This window comes from Barbatula barbatula, assembly GCF_947034865.1.
Source record: "Barbatula barbatula genome assembly, chromosome: 1".
Lineage (NCBI taxonomy): Eukaryota > Metazoa > Chordata > Actinopteri > Cypriniformes > Nemacheilidae > Barbatula > Barbatula barbatula.
In genome coordinates this window covers 11,052,501-11,071,725 of record NC_136766.1, presented here as the reverse complement: position 1 = coordinate 11,071,725, position 19,225 = coordinate 11,052,501, and the positions used below count along the sequence as shown (strand labels likewise).

At 39.6% G+C, this 19,225-nt stretch overlaps 1 protein-coding gene across 14 annotated transcripts in view; it reads right to left on the bottom strand.

The window, feature by feature from the left end:
* Positions 1-19,225, bottom strand: part of brsk2b (BR serine/threonine kinase 2b) — a 97,896-nt gene that overhangs the window by 5,829 nt on the left and 72,842 nt on the right. For 3 of the 14 annotated variants that reach the window (XM_079462174.1, XM_079462172.1, XM_079462175.1), the window contains exons 5-19: positions 17,302-17,418; positions 14,979-15,012; positions 14,811-14,879; positions 13,161-13,307; positions 11,358-11,389; positions 10,026-10,190; positions 9,025-9,122; positions 8,507-8,657; positions 7,921-7,974; positions 6,195-6,255; positions 3,744-4,410; positions 3,210-3,258; positions 1,817-1,940; positions 1,543-1,723; positions 796-885 (exon numbers count right to left, since the gene is read on the bottom strand). In XM_079462174.1, the coding sequence (XP_079318300.1) occupies positions 796-885; positions 1,543-1,723; positions 1,817-1,940; positions 3,210-3,258; positions 3,744-4,410; positions 6,195-6,255; positions 7,921-7,974; positions 8,507-8,657; positions 9,025-9,122; positions 10,026-10,190; positions 11,358-11,389; positions 13,161-13,307; positions 14,811-14,879; positions 14,979-15,012; positions 17,302-17,418 (2,039 nt within the window). Of the gene's footprint in view, positions 1-795; positions 886-1,542; positions 1,724-1,816; positions 1,941-3,209; positions 3,259-3,743; positions 4,411-6,194; positions 6,256-7,920; positions 7,990-8,494; positions 8,658-9,024; positions 9,123-10,025; positions 10,191-11,357; positions 11,390-13,160; positions 13,308-14,810; positions 14,880-14,978; positions 15,013-17,301; positions 17,419-19,225 lie in introns of all 14 variants that reach the window. The other 11 variants (XM_079462177.1, XM_079462173.1, XM_079462178.1 and 8 more) reach the window with 7 other exon arrangements.

The following is a 19,225-nucleotide window of genomic DNA, read 5'->3' as shown; positions in this document are numbered from 1 at the left end:
GTCTGACGGTCATCCAAGCATTCTATGCATACAGACTTGCATATTATTGTTTAAAGTATACATATTATGTACTGCATAAATGATTCCAATGGCAGTAAACTATTCCGAACGATCCTTTCTGTATCATATCAGACTTTATGAACTCTGTCCAGCAGAGGGAGCTGTAACAGGCTTTTCACAGTGTGCAGAATGTGACATGATGGGCAGAAGATTTCTCTGTTCTCTCATTTTACCATCTCCCCACAGGAACCGCAGTCTAGCCCATCTGATTTCTGCTAGCGCAACGGAAAACTTAAAGCCGCATTTATTTGGGACACAGGTTGGGTTTAATATCTGGAAATAGTGTCTAGGATATGGGTAAAACCTGGATACTTTAATAAGTGTGCTCTATGCATGCTATTTCAGAGGTATGTGAGTGTGTGGGACTGCTAATGAGAGTGTGTGCGTGTGTGGTAGTGCCTTTCAATGCAATTGTGTGCAATGTTCTGTGATAAGGTCAAATATGTATTTCTAGCACCTTCAGATAACACATCAAGCAGTTATGGAACAGTAATTTGGATCTGTTGCATCCAGAAGCCTTAAATTCCGTCCGATCAGAAAGGCTCGAAAGCCACGGCCAATGTGCAAACTAGAAAGACGTATTTGACCTTGATGGTTGTGTATAGCGTTCAGTGCTCTGCAAGGGTGTGCTAGGCTTCATGCATGTTCAGGATGCTGTGTAGGAGCGCAGAAAGAGAGAGAGGGGAAGCGAGAGAGACAGGTAGAGAGAAAGAGAAGTAGAAAGATTGGACTCACCGGGCAGCTGCTGAACACCGGGCTGGTCATGTGTACTTAACAACTGAGTCTGAATAGTCTCCACCACCCGTTTGAAGCGTCGGCTGGGACCTGTCAGGGACACAAGTACACACACATATGCATATTTACATGAAGTACAATGATCTAGCATCAAACATAAGATTCGTGTCATTTGAATGCACTTTGTATGCTGATCCTAGTTTTATTCCCCTTAGCGACTGCCTCATAAATTCTAATGGGATGATGGTGATTTTTATGGTGCATTTGGCCCATGGCTTACACACACTATAAAATGTGTAACTTTAAGAACACAATTCAATCCCCATTCTGTAACTGAGAGAGCAAAAAGGGAACAAGGCGAAAGAGAGAGAGAGGAGAGTAATAATGGCAATAATGGAGCCGGCAGCATGGGATTTTTTTCGGGTTGTCCTTTGAAACGCAGCAGGTTGAAAATGCATAGTGATTACCAGGAGGCAAAAAGGCCTCTTTTAGTTAAATTTTTTCCACTACACCCCCAAGCACTTGGTCTATTTTAAGCTTCTTCATAAGAGAGGGGAGAGAGGGGAATTACGGAGGAGAGAACCGCTGGCAGAACGAAAGGAAAAAACTCTCAGCACAGAGAGTCAAAGTTCAACATCATCAGCTTGCCTCTCTATCACCCACACACGCACACATCCCTCTGGTTCCCTGTGTTTCTATTGGCTGCACATCTGACATCACAGTAGTTCTCACCGTCGGCATGGTTACCTGAGAGCAGTGTGAAAGTGACAGAGTAGATGCCGTTCTCCTTAGTGGCAGCCGTGCTTTCGGTGTAGGTGATGTCCACCTGGAACTTCACTGGTTTTTGGAACACGGTTGGGCCGGCCGTGGACTTGTATTCTGCCCGGAAACTCGTCTGAGACACCACACTGTGGCTGAGGCTGGGAATCTGAGCGAAAAACAAACATGCCAATCATGCAGCGACCTTCTTTACTTTTTTACTGTTTTCACATTCACAGAGATAGAGTATGCTCACACTTACAGAAAGAAAGGCATGGACGATATCTGCTTTGATGGAGCTCAGAGGCTTGTCTCGAATCACCAAAAAGATCTGCTCCTCCTTTTCAAGGTTGATAAAGTTTCCGAACCAAGATTTTTTGGCAAGTCTACGAAGAACGACCAAAAGGTGTGAACGAGAGAATGCAATACACAACAAACTTCACATGCAATGTGCAAATCAATTGTGCGGTGCAAGTCTTGAAATGAATACATAAATAAAATAGACCATCTTCTCTTCATATATATACTGTATTTATCAAGGGTTTCAGTTCCACCCTAAGTGGAAGAGTTCAAGGAACATCAGACCCTTCAGAGACAAGTTGCGTTGCAAAAATGACGGTTCACATAACTGTGCTTGGCTAAAGTAAATAAAGGATTTCATAGGAATACACTCTCTGACATTTCCAGAGCGCTCAGCTGAATTCATTTCTCACAGTGAACTCCAGAACAATGAACGCTGACAAGATGAGCGCTAGTAAGCTGTCAGAGTCAGTGGATTGTCTTGGACATGCTGAGAGATGAAAACATCACTTTAAAAAAGTGACAATATGTCCGCTGCCAAACAATTCGGAATTGAGAACTTCTATTGTTGTTAAACGACACCAACAATCTGCAGTTTATCAATGCATTTTAATTCATGACTTTTTTATTTCCATTCAGATGTAGAGCAGATTTAGTATTGGTAAACTTGATGAAGAGATCATGTCCAGCATTAGTTTACACCTCCGAGTGGCCAAACGAAAAATCTGTACATGGAGGATTTAATGTTGGCATACAGTATGACTCATTTCTCATCCCCGCTTGAAATCTTATTGATTTAATAATAGTGACTGCCTATCTAGGACACCTTTGAGCTTTACCACAATGAATAATAAAAAAAACAACACAGAAAAAAGAGGAAAAACACGGCACATAATATTTTGTACCCCAGTGCTGTTCTATGTGGCTGTGAAGCTAAGTGGAACTAAAACACTGAATTATGCATGAGGAACTATTCCCTGATAACGTCTTCATCATCAAACTAGGCTAATGGGGCCTGGAACAATGTTTGGACCACCGCATTAACTTTAACTATTGAATTTTCATAGCGGTTTTCAACTCGTAATAAAAAACTTAATTTAGAGGAAAAGCAAGTTCAAAGAGCTGATCAAGCATCTTAATTACACGAGCTTTAATTGAGTGTTTGCGGTTTAGCTCTAAACAGTGCAGGTTAATACAAAAACTGATGCATTTAGCCCCCACGCACGCAGTAAAATAACAAGTATTGTAATTTAGTCATTTAGTCATAATTGAATATTATTTTAATGGTCCTTCCACTCACTCAAATTTAATAGAGCCACAAATTTTACTTGATGGTGAAAATGGCAAATACTTACTCGGGGGAAGACTCTGGTGTTAGGCTGGACATCTCCTCTTGCGTGGGAACTGAAGAGAGACAAAGCCAACAAACCTCAGTGGAATATAAACATTGCATCATACTCTACAACCAAAGAGATAAGGTATTCACAACCTGAGGAGGGTAATGCTGATTAACCATGGGTAATTACTCCAAACCTACAGAGATTAAGAGTAATTCAACTCGGCCTGCTATAAGCTCATCTGATCCTCTCCCCGGTCGAAGAGGGAAAGGGAAACAGCTGGAGGTGAGGAGAGATGCTACTGCAGTTTTCATTATCATTGCTAGATATATCGTCAGATAGAGCTGATGATGGAATATCAGAAAGCTTATTACCCTCCCATCTGTAGAATTGTGCTTGCTTAGAGGGGATCGTCAAATGAAAACTGAATTAAAAAGGGATTTGCAACCATCATTCTTCCACCTCAAAGCTTTCTATATGCACACATACTGCTTTCCACCTGATCTAGGATATCCTTCGTGTAGTGGCATACATTTTTTAGTTGTTCAGTACCTTGTAGTTTCCTGCGATGGAAGCGTGGTGAGCCAAGGAAGCTGTTCCTGATGGAGTTGAGGCGTGTCCTCCAGGGCATGCCTCCGATGGAGGGGCTTGGGGGTGGCGTTGGGCTGGGGGTCCCAGCTGGGCTCTCCTTAGGTGTGTGCACCGGCGTCCCTTTTGGCGTCGGCAGCGGGCTACCCCTGGGGGAGGGGTGGGGCGTAACCTGTATGGTGGGGATAGATTTGCCGTTGTGGTCAGTCCCGGCCAGCGGGTGAAGATGGTGAAGCCGGATGGGCGAAAGGGAAGAAAGGGGAACGGAGAGTTTGGGAGGCACCGTGAGAGGCGGTCGCCGCACCTTAGGGCTGCTGGGTATTGGTGGCGGCAGGGGACGGGAGGGCGTGGAGGGCGTAGACGGTTCAGATTTTGCCGTAGATGGCCTTGCCGTTGTGACGGGAAGGGGGTTGGACCTGGTGGCCTGCAGGGGCTTGTCTGCGACTTTGGGCTTGGCTGGTAGGGTCTGGGTTTTGTTGTTGGACTGAAGGGCAACTGTCTTTGGTTGAAAGGTTTTGGGGGAATGGGGGCCTGTGCCGTTAAACCGCGACACAGGAGCGTGAGTGGGGCTGTTGTTTGGCGAATACGTGAGTTCTGCGGATTGCGGGGGAACAGCGAATCGCCGCATGGGCTGCAAGAGTGCATTCACCGAGCCAGCAGAATAAAAAGAGCCAACCCGGTCCATACACACAAGGCATTACAGTGTAGACACATACCAACACCAGACATGAAAGGATAATGAACAAGGCACCAGTGATGAGAGGTGTGGGAGGAAATGCAGAAAGAAAGAAAAAAACATGCCATTAGCACAACCAGCCAAGAGGCAACAAGACAGTGGAAATAAAATGTTCCGCATTACCAGTGTTCTCAAAGCAAAATCAGCAACAGAAATTAGCAAAGAAAAAGCACTGGGTTGTTGTTGTTGTTGGGACAAAAAAAAGATGCTGTCAGCAGTGACCAAGCAAGCGGGAAATCTGTGCAAGGCACGTGAGCTTCGTTGTAAAAAGGCGCTATTGTCAGAATGACTCATTTATAATAAAAATAGAGCACTCATTTTTGCTATTAAAAACATATTATATGACAAGTACTGAATTAATTCCAAACGTCAGCATTATGAGGCAAACTTGCCCTATTTCCACCACCGTTCCAACTTTATATAATACTGTAGGCTCTTTGACGTGAGTAGGGCATAGGGATCCTCACAGCCTACTGGAATTCCCCCACATAATAAACATGTATACTGTATTACATGACATTTACATTAATGCATTTGGCAGATAACATTGCATTATACTATACATGAATTAAAGAGTTTTTCAAGACAATAGCGCCATGTTATAAAAATGGCCAGTGAAAAGAAGTGCAATTGACCATTGACTACAATGGCGCTTATTAAATGTATGACATGAGGATGCTGTGAATCCATTTTGACGGGTGATGCTAAGAAATTGGGTCAAAAACTGAGGTGAGATAAAATAAGGGGCGACTAATTGTTCCGAATAAGATTACAATAATTTAAGTGAGCCCTCATCAAGCCTATTGTAAAACATTGAAAAGAAAAACCTTCAGGTGGTAACCAGTAGCAATCATACAATGGGCATAAAGAATGCCATGAAAGCGGAAGGGATTTTTAAAGCGCTTTTGTACCGCGGGGAAGATATTTCCCTTAAGTCTGTGTCTGAGAAGTAAAACTACTCTGAGATGAGCTATATCAAGCAGTTATTCAAAGGCTAATTCAAATTACCTCTACCTAACCCGTTTTCCTCATTCAAATGGAGATTCCATCATTCTGAAAATGTAGATTTGATATCAGGCTGGAATCAGAACGGGCTCTGGGCTAAATCCTGAAGGAATATTCTTGATGTGACTTAAAGATGGCTTATTGGGAAGTCTTAGCAGTCGATTCTTATTCGGTTAGCCTCCTTAAACAAGACAACTGTAAAAGCTGGCTACATCCAGAGCTTTTGAAGGGATTCCAACCATCCATTAGTGATTCGAGCTTCAAATATTTGAAAGCTTGTGAATTGGACATTGATTAGCAGTAATTATGCCAAGCATCACAGACTCGTTGAACTGGTAGTAGCAGTGGATCAGTAAGGACAGGAGATGGTTTGCTTAAATATAAGGGCTTATAGAGGATATACTGGCTATAAAGCTAATAGTATAACTACCATTAATGCGCTTCCATGCATTACATCATTAAGAAGGCATTGCAGGCTCATATACACAAAACAAATCTGACAAAAGATCTTTTACAAGGGATAACGCGTTCTATGCATATATTGTAAATGTTTGTAGATAAAATCTTTCTGACTAGAAACGTTCTGTACATAGATTTGCAACTAATAACAGCTGGATATAGTTTGTAACAGAACAAAAATGTGAATAAAATGAATGTGTGTGGATGAGGCTTACCCGAGGACTGCTGAGGGGACTAGTGGACAGACCAGATGAGGCTCCGCTGATGGACCGAGACCTGGAGTTACACAGCATACATTCACTTACATCCATTTAACCAGTTTTTTGTCAGTAAAAGATCAGCATGTTGTATTTCTTAGTCACTTGAGTTTACCTTTGCATCATCTTCATTTATATGGTTTCATGTCAACTTTTCTCATGCTGTGGCTATTTTAGTTCATCTTGTTATTTGAACACGTTGAGCTTCAAATGCGTTACAATTAAATTATTCATATTAGCATTTTAATCTATATATCATATTTCTATTAAGCACGTGTAATGTCACCTCTACCAATTTTATATGGTTTTGTATGAAACCAATATTCTCTCATTTCACCACGTAATAGATGGCGCACTTCAGTGGTTAAGGGCAATAAATGATCGGGAGTTAATTGACCATGGACGCAATGGGTTTTGTCATGGAAGCAAATTGAAACGGTAAATCACCCTTAAAGGTGTCAACGTTCAGACTCCAGGAAGGATTTGATCCATAAACTGATCTGCATTCGCAAAATGCTACTTGGATGAGAATTATGCGATGGCCTTAAATTGTCTTTGATAATTCAAGCGTAAAAAACAAAAACATTAGCACTGATTCAGAGAAATGCTGATTTTCATTATTTGCCTCTTGCGTTCAGCTTATTAGCTTGTAGAAACAGAAGCGAGTGTCAGGGAGAGAGTTCTTTATAAGAGTAATAAATGACTATAGAATAAAGTGGTTAATAGAAAGGACAGTCACTAGATGTCAGGCAGTAACAATGTAAGGCAAAATTATTCTACTGGTAAAGCAAGGTACAGCGTTTGTGAAGACTATTTGTTGCGCATCATTAAAACGTTAGGTACGAAGAGAAGTGAGACTATATTAAAATAACTAATGGTCGTAAAAATGCAGTATACATTTTTTATAAAAGATGCAGGGGAGCTTTTGAGTGCATTCGTTTACACATTCAATTTTGAAATTCTATTCTTTATGGTCACAGTTTTAAAGGTAACAGGACAATATTTTTAGTAAAAGACTTAAAGTATTTTACAAAAACAATCCATGTAATAGAGCCTAATTCAGTGAACCAAGACACAAAATATTGATTAAATAAAAATGACAAAGGGCGCATGTCAATTATTGGGTGGCAGACTGAACCGGCTCTGCATGCGTGTCATTAAGCAAATTAATGCAGAAGTAGAACTGGACTGTGAATTCTCCAAACTGTAAATCAAGACTGAAGAAAACATGCCTGAACAGATGAAAACAAACATTCTCATAACCTCCGTCTCTCACCTCACTGTAGGAAAAACAAACAATGTTGGTTGATGGGGAAAGAAGCGTGAAGGCAAAACAGGAGCGAGGAAAAGAAACGAACAATTTGGGACGTACCAGGGGACAAAAAAAGCCAGACATCAAACGAAACATGAAAGGCAAAATAAGGGCGATAAGATGCTTTTGATGTGTGTGGAGGGAGCCAGAGGGCTGTTGCTCTACCAAAACTGAGGTGCCAAACAAGGAGGAAAAAAATCTTCTTTACAAATACGACCTCCGCTTTTTTTTTGTTCCCTCTCAAGCTCTGTATGTCAATGTAATTGGTCGAAACAAAAGGCCAGTGCTCTTGCTGTGGAAGTATATGTTTAGAGTATTAAAAACCCCACTGCATCTTCAAATGAGAAAACTGAGCATGGCGGTGGATTATACCTCTCGTCCTTGCTTTGCAGTATGGGATTGGCATCTGAGATATCCAAGCTTTTACTGAAAACAGATTTACTACAGTAAGAAAGAGTAAAGTTAAAATAGTAAAGGTAAATTTACAAATGTCATGGAGTTGAGCCAAAGCATCCACACAGGGAAAGGACACAGAGTTGATGAAATGGATCACGATGGACATGGAAAAAATGAAAGAGAATCTTGGCAAAACGTGCCAAGACAAAGAATGAAAGGCACATTAGCAACTTCCATACTGTGCCAAATCTGAGAATTCAAACTTCACCATATGGCACATTTACTGTAGCATACAATTTGACTAACTGAGAAAAGGATTTAAAAAGAATAGTAAAATATTTTTCCAACTGAGATATCATTGTTTTCCAAGAATTAAATAAGCTGAATGATTTTATGTTTTTCTGCCAAGTTTTTAGGCATTTTGAAGAGAATGCTTCTACTATCGAGAACGGCTATTATGCAGTTTTTTTTAGAGAAAAGTCATTTTTATTCAAATGTTCCACAAAACATAACATCAATTCTAGACATCCACTCCTCTGATTGTAGTTACCCAATTCTGTACCTCTGTCCATGTTGTGCCATGTCAATCGCTCGTCTCACAGGAACAGGAGAACCGCCTTCGGTCACACTCAGCACCTCCATAGACTTGCGCTCTGGCCTCCTCTTGTTGTGCCTTGTCAAGAGCGGAGAGTCCACTCGCTTCCTGGGAGGATCTGGGGGGACAACGAAATCTGAATAAATTAATCTTTCAATCTTAACAAATGGCCCATTAAACCCATCCTCTAATATCTACTCGGCGCCGGCCTCCTGTGGGAAAATGCAGCTTGGTAGGTGGTGCTGTAGCTGTGTTTTAAATACACGGTAGCTAAAACTCCCAAAATAAGCTGTTGTTCTTTATGATGACCAGGTATGACCAGCCTGTAGCTTGTTTATTTCCTGGATTAATTAATGGGCCATTTATAAAAGTGACCAGCTACAATGTGTTCTTAACATTGTTACTACCTAAATGGCTAGAATGCCATTTTCTATCATCTTTCAGAATTTAATACATAAACTCAAAAAATCTAAATCGAACCTCACCTATATCATTTCTGGGTGGTAGATTCTGATCCTCATGGCTTGGATATCTCTCCTTACGGTCCAACAGGAGGAAGTAGATCATCTTTTCCTGGTTGTCACTAAAATATTTAGATAGCAATATGTGTGGGTGGTCAACAGGGATTTCCAGTACATTACAAGGTTCAGCGCTCTACGATAATCCTTAGTTTAAGCTACAATAAGTAAATTAATTAGTATAAGAGCACTAAGCACTTTATTTCCATAAAGCTAAAAGACACCCCTACAGAGATCACAGGATATCGCTAATTTTTTTGGGTGCACAAAAACACAACATATCCGACAAGAGTGTGTGAGAGTTCGAAAGTCATAAAAGACTGGCAACAAGATGCCTTGTGTTAAATGTCTTGCCCCAGACCACATAGTGATAAGTAAATATGACTCATCTTCGCTGCAGGCGTCGTCTAAATTGTTTAAACACCGGGCAAGAGAGGAGAAAGAGGCAGAGATGTTTCGGGACAGAACACCGGTCATCTATCAGACGGACTAACGAAGTGATGGCACACAGTGAAGCATGCAGGCGGTAATTGTGTGAGTACGGGAGATGATAGATGAGCCAATGGGCTTCTCTCTAACAACCTGAACCCAAGATCCTTTACTGTACTGAGTTTACAAACCCTGAAAAACAATCATCTTCACACGTATGTTTCCCCAGAGCAAACACTCTCAGTCTTGTCTAACCATGGGCAGAACAACATTTGGCAAAATGAGAAAAACTTGTCCTTGACTGAGGTGAACGCGGCACCTGGTATTAACATCTGTCTCAGGTTATCAGATCATGAAAGGTCCGCTGAGAAACATTCTTGTTTACACTTGGTAGTAACAAGCATCACAAATGTGCCTCCTGTGACCAATTGTGATGGGAATTTGCAGAGGGAATGGTCTCGTACATCACTTACTATATCAGAGTTTTACTACGTGTTGGCTTACTTTCCCTTTTCTCTTAGTGTTTCTTAGTTACTCACTCGTCTGACAGCAGGTCTTTCATCAGTTTGTTCTTGTCTCTGAAACAGCCCAACGAGTGCATGCTTTCCAGCACATCTGGGTCGATGTCCTCGGTGGAGGGTAGCATGCGAATCGCCACTTTCCGCGGCACAGGCTGTTCCGGTTCTGGTTCATTCTTCCCCGCTCTGTGAGAACATCCATGCAGAAGATCAAAACAGTAGTATGGGCCTGGAAATCATCTAGTGTTCTTGTTTATTTTTTATTAAATGAGCACATATGGGAATACCCTAGGGCATTTGTTGGGATCCTTGCATAATTCACATCATGACTAAAGGTTTGACAGTTCTTGGCCACCAATGACCACCATGGTAGACATTTTTTATGTACTGTATGAATTCCTTTGTTCAGTTGAAGATAAAGAAAATATATTTTGAGGAATGTATTAAAGCTCTTCCTACTATGGTAGTCAATGGTGGCCAAGAACTGTTTGGTTACAAGCATTCTTCTAAATATCTTTCTCCATGTTTATCACATTTACACAGATTTGGAACAACTCAAGGGTGAGTAAATTCTGAAAGAATTTGTATTTTTGGGTGCACTGTCCCTTTAAGGCTCTTTCCTAAAAACAGCCATACTAACACTCTTTAAGCTGTCATGCCATTATTCAGGGAAGCACACACATGTGATCTTTGGTATGTTCTCACCCATTGCACACATACCAAATAGGCACAGTTTCATGTATGAATGCTTAGGACATTTTCATTTATGTTTATTCTTTATTTTTCTTTATCGTAGAAATAAACAGCTAGTATGGAGAAAATCTGGTGTGTGACTCTGTCTCTTGTTTGACGCGTTCGGTAAGAAGTCACACCTACACTGAGAGGTTTATGCTCAGATATATACTCAACACTTTCTGTGTTGAACTATTCCCTGAAAAGAAAATATCAGCTGAGCCAGCAAGAAGAAGCATTTATCAATAATTTACGGAGCGTTTTATTTACCCTGCGTACATACTGTACGTCTCTAACCTGCATTTGTTTATTTTATGTATTTATTACACATTGAAGTGGGAAAATCTGTTATTGTTAACTCACCCTCCTGTCATTTCAAACCTGTATGACTTGCTTTCTTCCAAAGAACACAAAAGATAATATTTTGAAGGAAGTTGTTAACTGGCCCCCATTCACTTGCATTGGTTTTGTGTCCATACAATGGAAGTGAACGGATGCCAGTTACCAGCTGGTTTGAAATAACGAGAGGTTGAGGTTTTAAGGTGAACTATCCTTTTAAAAGCACTTTTAATCTGACACTATACAAATAAAGCAAATGAACAAAGAGAGGTTTATACTCACATATACCATGTGTGCTTCTGTATCTGTTCTAACTGTAAAGAGAAGAAACAAACACGAGCTAAGCAACTTTCATCATTACCACAAGCATTCTTTCAGAGAGGACAGACAACAGAGACAAACAAAGACAGCAGGGCTTGACAATAAAAGCGATGCATCCATCTCTGAGCGTCAGGCAGTTTCCTGCTGGCCCTCTCTAATCTCTCTCCTCGGTGTGGCATCCTCTGATCTCAGCGGGTTTAACTGTGGCATCTACAAAGATGTTCACATTTCTGCAGCCTGCTAATTAAAGCTTTGGCCCCAATAACATGAACAACAGCCTTAACAACAGCAGCCCATGAGAGCCGATGATCTAATGAATCTGTGCCTGTAACGCCAACAGAAAGAACTTTAGTTGAATAACACAAAAAATCTCTCACAAACTGACGGATTAAGACCAAAAATTACATTTGCATTTGTTCGAATCTGAAAAGATTCACCAAACTTGACTGCTAACAGATTTGTTATATGATATTTTATATATGAGAGATATTTACTCTTTTTACTTATTGATCATAGCCGCACTATTTAATCAAACGATGATATAATGTGATTTAGAAATTCAGGGCACATATCTAAAAATGTGATGGAGTTAAGCAGACATTTCATGCCAATTCATTTCATTGTATTTGCGCTATAGTAGCCGCTTTAACAAGAAAGGCTATAAACGACAGGCCATCAATGGGTCCTATTCATACTTTGTGAATCCCCTCTGAAATGTGTTTAAACGTGAAAAGTGTTCAAGAAACAATCGTAATACATTCCAAAGACGGCGGTCTATTAAGTTCGCAGATATACTCAGTGGTATAGTTGTATAGACCTCAGCTATTATGTTAAATTGGGAACACAGCATCTAATTCCTTCCCACTCTGGCATCATTCAAAATATTTCTTTGATATAACTGACAAAGCACAGAGGACATGGACTACATCTGGATAGCTCCTACGAGAGAGCTGTTGATTTCAATACACAGAGATGTGTCCGAAGAAGACAGCTATCTGTTTTCTCTGAAAAGCAAAAGGAAGTTCAAACTATTGTTATTAGGACAATCTTATAAACCCCATGTCACTCCAGCAAGCTATTGGGAAAGGAGGTCTGCTTTGGAGCGGAATGATAAAAAAAGTAGCAGAGGGAAAACCGGAGAGCCGAGAAGACTTCGAAAGAGAGAAAGAAAGAGTGAGACAGAGACACACCGCTCAAGCTTTTTGAAGCTAATGTGTGAGATCCGGATAGACAGGCTGGTTGGATTAGTTCTGCTGTGTGTTGACCTGAAGTGACAGCTCAAAAGCAGAAGAGCTCTCAGACCCATAACGCTTTTTAACAGAAATCAGCTTAATATACTGTAGATGCCTGCAGAACTGAGCAGCCAAATAGTGTCTGATGATGGTGTAGTGCACATGTAACCCCTAGGATCCCCCATGTCATGAGAGTCCTTAACAATAATATATATATAACCATTTATTTTAGAATCTATTTCAATTCCAGAAAGCTATGAGAGCAAACACTATGTTAATGTTTTGTACTAAAAACTATTTGACATAACTCTATTTTGTCAGTTACTCAGCTAAATGCATATTTACATTTACATTTATGCATTTGCCAGACGCTTTAATCCAAAGGGACTAACATTACATTATCCTATATATTTTTGTTTCTAAGAATCCATTGGGATCGAACCCACAACCTTGGCGTTGTTAGCGCTTGCTCTTACCACTGAGCTACAGGAAAGCAATATATAAAATATTAATTTAAAAGTATTATACTGACCGTGAGTCGCTTGGTGGCGTCCACCTCGATCATCCCCCTCAGGAGGTTCTGACAGTCTGGAGGAATAAAATGGGGCATGTGGAAGACCCCCAGCTTCACTTTCTCTAGCAGGTTCCTAAGGTTATCATCGTCAAACGGCAAAGCACCCTGACAATGAGGGAAACAGAAATATTTCCCCTTGAAATCTCAAATTAAACAGGATATCTGTAGCTCCTCCACACAAATGGTAGGAAATCCATTTTATAAAGTGTTTTATGAAGGATTTCTGCAATGGATGTCACACAGCAAAATACATTAAAAAGAGGCTGGCGAAGAGGGATGATTGTGCTTTGATAATTAGCTTTGTTTTGTTCCAGATACACTTCATCATTTTCACATCAGAGAGACCCATCAGGGCCTCTGACACCACTGAGATGTCAGCGCTTGATAAATGACACGGAAAATTCACAAGCGTGACTGACGACAGGGCAACGTAACGGAGGATACAATCAAGCCAAAACTAGCAAGGCCTACGAGAAAGAAAAAATTGAGAAAATAATAAAAAAGAATTCAGATTGGATCTCTAATGAAAGGTTTTCCTGCAGAAAAAAGATCAAAGAAAAGGTTCCTGTGGATGGGCAGGAATAATTTGATTGTTTTCCGAGGAGGATGCCGTTAAATAAATCAAACACAAATGAAAACACAGGAAATAAAAGAGCTTTTTAATTTCACCGAGGCCAGCGGATCTTCTGGATTGTGAATGTGTTGGGTTCATGGGTCTTAAGCAGTGATTACACTGGGACTGTTTTGACTGTCAACTTGGTGGTGTAGACGAATGCAAAACTCATCTTCAAGTCCTCTGGTTTAGGAAATCATTAAAAAGTTGCCTTATTTGTTTGTTATCTGATGCAGGAAAAATTAGGCAAACATAAATAAGAATATCCTTAAATTGATAAACATCTTGGACTTACAGAGTCAACCACCTGAATCAAGATCTCCTTTACCACCTTAAAAAGGTTTGACAAGGGCAAGGCCCTCGAATTATAGCTTAATTTTTTCCTCCATGAACTCGATGTCTTTCTTTGAATGTTAAGAAGCTAAAAGTAGATTCATGAAGCGCTCAGCAGGATGAATAAAAAGAGCTGATCTCATTCATGTCTTATATAAAGATGATTCATAGGTGGAGCAAAAAAACAGTGAGGCTTTCATTGTGTCAATGTTTTGAGCTCTGGTTACAAATACACCATGGGGCGGTTTCCTGGACAGGGATTAATTTAAACCAGGAGTAAGCCTCAGTTTAATCAGAAAATTAAAGTAGTTTTAACAAACATGACTGACAAAAACCATTACTTGTGTGCATTTTGAGACAGGCACTGGTGTATTTTAAGATATGTCAGTGCGAGCTGTTTTGGTTTTGGACAGCTCTTACATTTATTTAGGTCTTGGACTAGTCTAATCCCTGCCCGGGAGACCACCCGTATAAAACATTTGTTCCATAAAAACCTAAATTCTTTAGCATAGAAATATTGTAATACAAGAAAATATATTGTACTACAAGAATACTGGCTCGTTCAGATTTTACCTATGGAAATGGCAGAGTAAACACAGTAAATTACAGTAGAATTACAGTATGTGACACAAAATCAAGTTTCTGCCACAAGAATTACTCACCACTAAAAGTGCAAAGAGAATGACTCCACAGCTCCATACATCAGCTTTCCTGCCATCATATTTCTCCCCCTGTGGGAAACAGAGAAGACAGAGGTGGTGAGTGAAGAAAAGAAAGGGACCATTTGGAGAAAAGTACCATTATAAGAGAAGGCACGGGAGTACACTTACCCTTATAACCTCTGGACAAGCATAGTGAGGCGATCTGAAAGAAAAGAACAATATTACACCTTCCCCGTTCACCCAACATTCAGATGATGACAAAACATGCAGTTTGCGAATTCTTTCAGGAGAATAACTGACTAATAACATCTGATTTGCTATATAAATATTAACTTTTTTATTGACAAAGGATCAACAATATATCGTCAACATCTGTAGCCATGTTATATATCCGCCACTGCCAAATGCACCAAATAAATGTAACATATTTTAATAACTTGGGGTGGAAGTTTGTAAAATTGACCTGTAATCATTTGAATTGTTTAATTTATTTTAACGTCATGGGACATCATCTTTCTGTTTTGCAACACAAACATTTTCTGTAAATACATGTGCACTTATTGCACGTGTCATATACTGTAACTTCATTTAGGTATATATTTATAATACATTTATTTACAGCAATGGTTTAATGGTTTCTCTGCTTCAAAATTCACTACTGTCATTATGATAGAAGCTATTTCTTTCCAAGAAATGTGATCAAAAACTGTTCTGTCTTTGCTTGAATAATGCCCGAAGATCTTATTCATGTGTTTTTTGCAAATGTTTGATTGTATTGTTACACAGAATAAAACTTTGACAAAATTATATTTGGTTTACCCTTTAGAAAGAGATCTCTTGTGACAGGGCATTTAGTTAATCACTATGACCTTATGCTACTCCCCAGTCAGAATGTGCCTTTTACACCACATCGGGAAACTAATGTACTGCACTATAAACAGATTTACACCAATTTGGCAATAGTTTGTGGCGAACCTCAAGCAGCGAAATACGAATATTTCTCAAGAAGCCTAAATTTTGATACTGTTTGTGGGGCATGGATACACCCTATGAAAGAAACATGAGGAAGAATTAATATGGCAACTCAGCAAAGCCACAGGGGTGATTAAGCTGTTGTGAAAAGATCCTGATGGAAAGAAATTACTCATTTAGACCAGTTTGAGAGATGTTTTTTGTTATTCATCAAGTGCTGTTGGCGTGACTTGAGGGAAGATGGGTAAAGAATCAAACACATTGAAACTGAATCTACACATCAGCATGAGCTAATCTGCTGGAAATCTGCTAGTTAGCTTGGAAATGTGTTGATTTCTCTACTGCTTTCATACCTCTGAGAACAAGAACCCTTGTGAAGAAAGTTATTTGATATTTTGTAATAAACCACAAAGACTGATGGATAAAGGGTAATGTACAAATATGACCAGTGCTTGCATGACATCTTGTGTGAAATTGATAATTTCACGTGACTGAAATCTATTTTTCTTTATAGTGAAAGTTCACCTCAAAAATGAAAATTATGTCATCATTTACTCACCCTCTTGTCATTTCAAACCTGTATGTTTTTCTTTCTTCATCATATAGGTTTGAAAAGCCGCTAGGTCTTGGAAATGGTGACAGATTTTTCAGATGTTCAATGTTCTTGGAAGAATCAGATTACATGTACTGAATTTCCAAGCAGTCTTGGCATAATTTGTGTAACTACTCCTTCAACTCAAATGATTGGGAACGTGGCAGAGATATTTCGGAACTAAAACTATTTAAAAATGAGGTCAAGCCATCATCCAGGCAAGGAACGAGGCTCAAATTCTAAATATTCTTAAAATGCATGGAACAGAAATGTGACCAAAAGGCTCTGTGTTGGTCTTCAGGCCTTTCTGTGTTCGCACGTGCCCCTTCCATATTTAACTGGAGTCATTAACCGTGGTAAACAGAATACATTTGTGTCAAGCTGACAGCATGCCAGAAAGCAAAAGACGAATATGTTTAATTAAAAACTGTCATATCTGTACTTAGAGATAAGAGAAGTCACAATCATAAATGTCAGCATGTCTTTAACCAAGAGAATTTGTCTTTAACCATCAAAACATTGGCACTAGTTTTAGCGATGGCTAATAGACTGGAGTCAAGGCTGTGCTTTGGTCACTTCGGGCTGATTTTAATGTCTTGACGAATCTCTTTCTGTGATAATATGCTTCGCTCTATGGCCCGTACCTTTCTTTTTCAATGATAATGGTGCCTTTAATGGCACGCGTTACACATTCAAATGACTGTGAAAGCCAGAGTGAGGTCAAGACATAGCGTTAGTTCTTCCCTGATAGTAACTGTTTACTGGCAGAGGCTCAGTGCAGTGGAATATCAGCCACCGAAAAGCGTAAGTTAGTATCGGATGAATACATTTTTAATACGTCCTTTTTATGGCAGTATTTAGGTTTTGAAAGTGGTGTACCCTTGCTACAATAAAAGATGGTATATCAGTAAATGCTGCATGACTCACCCACAGCTGGTTTCTAAGAGACTGTCTCCAACCTGTAGAGAAGCCATGCCAAAGTCTGCTATCCTGATATTATTTTTCTCATCCAGCAGCAAGTTCTCTGGCTTCAGGTCTCTGTGGCTGCAAAAGATGACAAACAACATGCTTAAGATAAATACAACATGTGTATACTCTATATGGTGTCCTCCTATGTAATCCTATGTAATACTGGCTACCTCCAGAGAGCATACATGGTGTATGGGTTTATACAGATATAACTGTCCACCTTTTTTCCATAATGATCTTTTACATTATGCAGGTTATTTACATTTCTTATAATTTGTATAAGAAAAAAGAGAATCTGCCAGCATCAGACTCAATCCGCAAATCTCTTGATCAGACGCCACGGGAAACATCTTGATTCCTTGTACCATTGCGAAATCCTCTGATCTGAAGATAAAAATTTGAAGCTTTCTGTGGCAGTCTCAAGAAACGAAGACTCTTTCATCCTCAGCGGGTAAGTGATCGAGAAACACAAGACCATTTTAGGACCAAGAGATCAAAAAGCAGCATGTACATTTCAACCATCTTTCAAAAGACAGATGATCGTGACTTGTAAGCCAATGAACATTTAAGGAAGTTCATCATTTGGAATCATGTGGCAACAACAACTGGACAATAATTGTGGGGGAATACAAACAAGACTTGAACCAGAAATACAGAAAACACCCTTTTTTGTCCAAAAAACTCCAGAGATGTGACCATAAGCCTTCTTAGACCTCATCAATCTATTGCAAGCAACAATGGTAAACACAGGGGAAAAGACAGAAATGAGCAATTCCATGCGAATGTCAACTTTAAGATTAATTTAAAAAAAAACATTTTACCAGTTTTCACCTTTGGTGATTTGGATACCAATGTGAAGTTTTGAAAGCATGTTTGTGTTTTTAAAGCAGAATTTAGTCACATCCATAGTGGTCAATATTCCTCATAAATGGGCAAAAATATAGTTACATTAAAATATTGTAACTTATATTCTATAAAGGGCCATCCCTTCCACATTTGTTGGGCATTATTGCGTCTGGTTTTCACATTTGAATTCGCGGAAATCCTACAAAGAATGTTGTCTCTCAAAAGCATGCATTCCTTTTTTGTCAAATACATAACACATACTCTTTTAAAATAGAAAACAGTCGTGCATGATATTTATCTGATGTATGGACTCTATCATCAAGGGTTAGTTAAAGGGATACTTCACCTGAACACACAAGAAGAAATTTTGAAGAATGTCAGATTTCACCCACCATTTACTGCCATAGTAGAGAAAATAAATACTATGGGAGCCAATTGGGGTGAGATTTCACAATCTTATAGATATCTTCATGTGTGTTTAGGAGAACAAATAAATATATTCAGGTTTAAAACAATCTGCGGGAGAGTAAATGATGACAGAATTTTTGATTTTGGGTGAACTATCCCTTTAAATATATAAACAAATAGTTCAAAATACTAAATAATGTTCTTTTGACTGAAAATAATACATCCATAACGCTGGAATTGCCCTAATGAAAATACCTGCCCACACACATATTTACCTGATTAAGCAATAAGTACATGGAGGGATCTTTTGCGCCATGTGAATCAGACATGGATTTCTCAGCTGGTAACTGGCACTTAACAACGCATTTTGGTTTTCTCTCATGCTCAACTTCGAAGCTATGATAACTAAATTACTCGAAGCAAGTGTAGCCATCAAATTGCAAACATTTTCTAAACTCAGCGTGTTCCATTCAAGTAACTGACTGGAATTGACCCTTAGCAAAACCCTGCCCCCCTTCATTCATGTTGCTATATCCGACAAGCTTTTGGTATCAGCCATGCGCTCCCAGTGTAAATGTGTGCCCTCCCTGGGGAAATAGTGAAGAATTTCTGGAAAAATGACACCGTG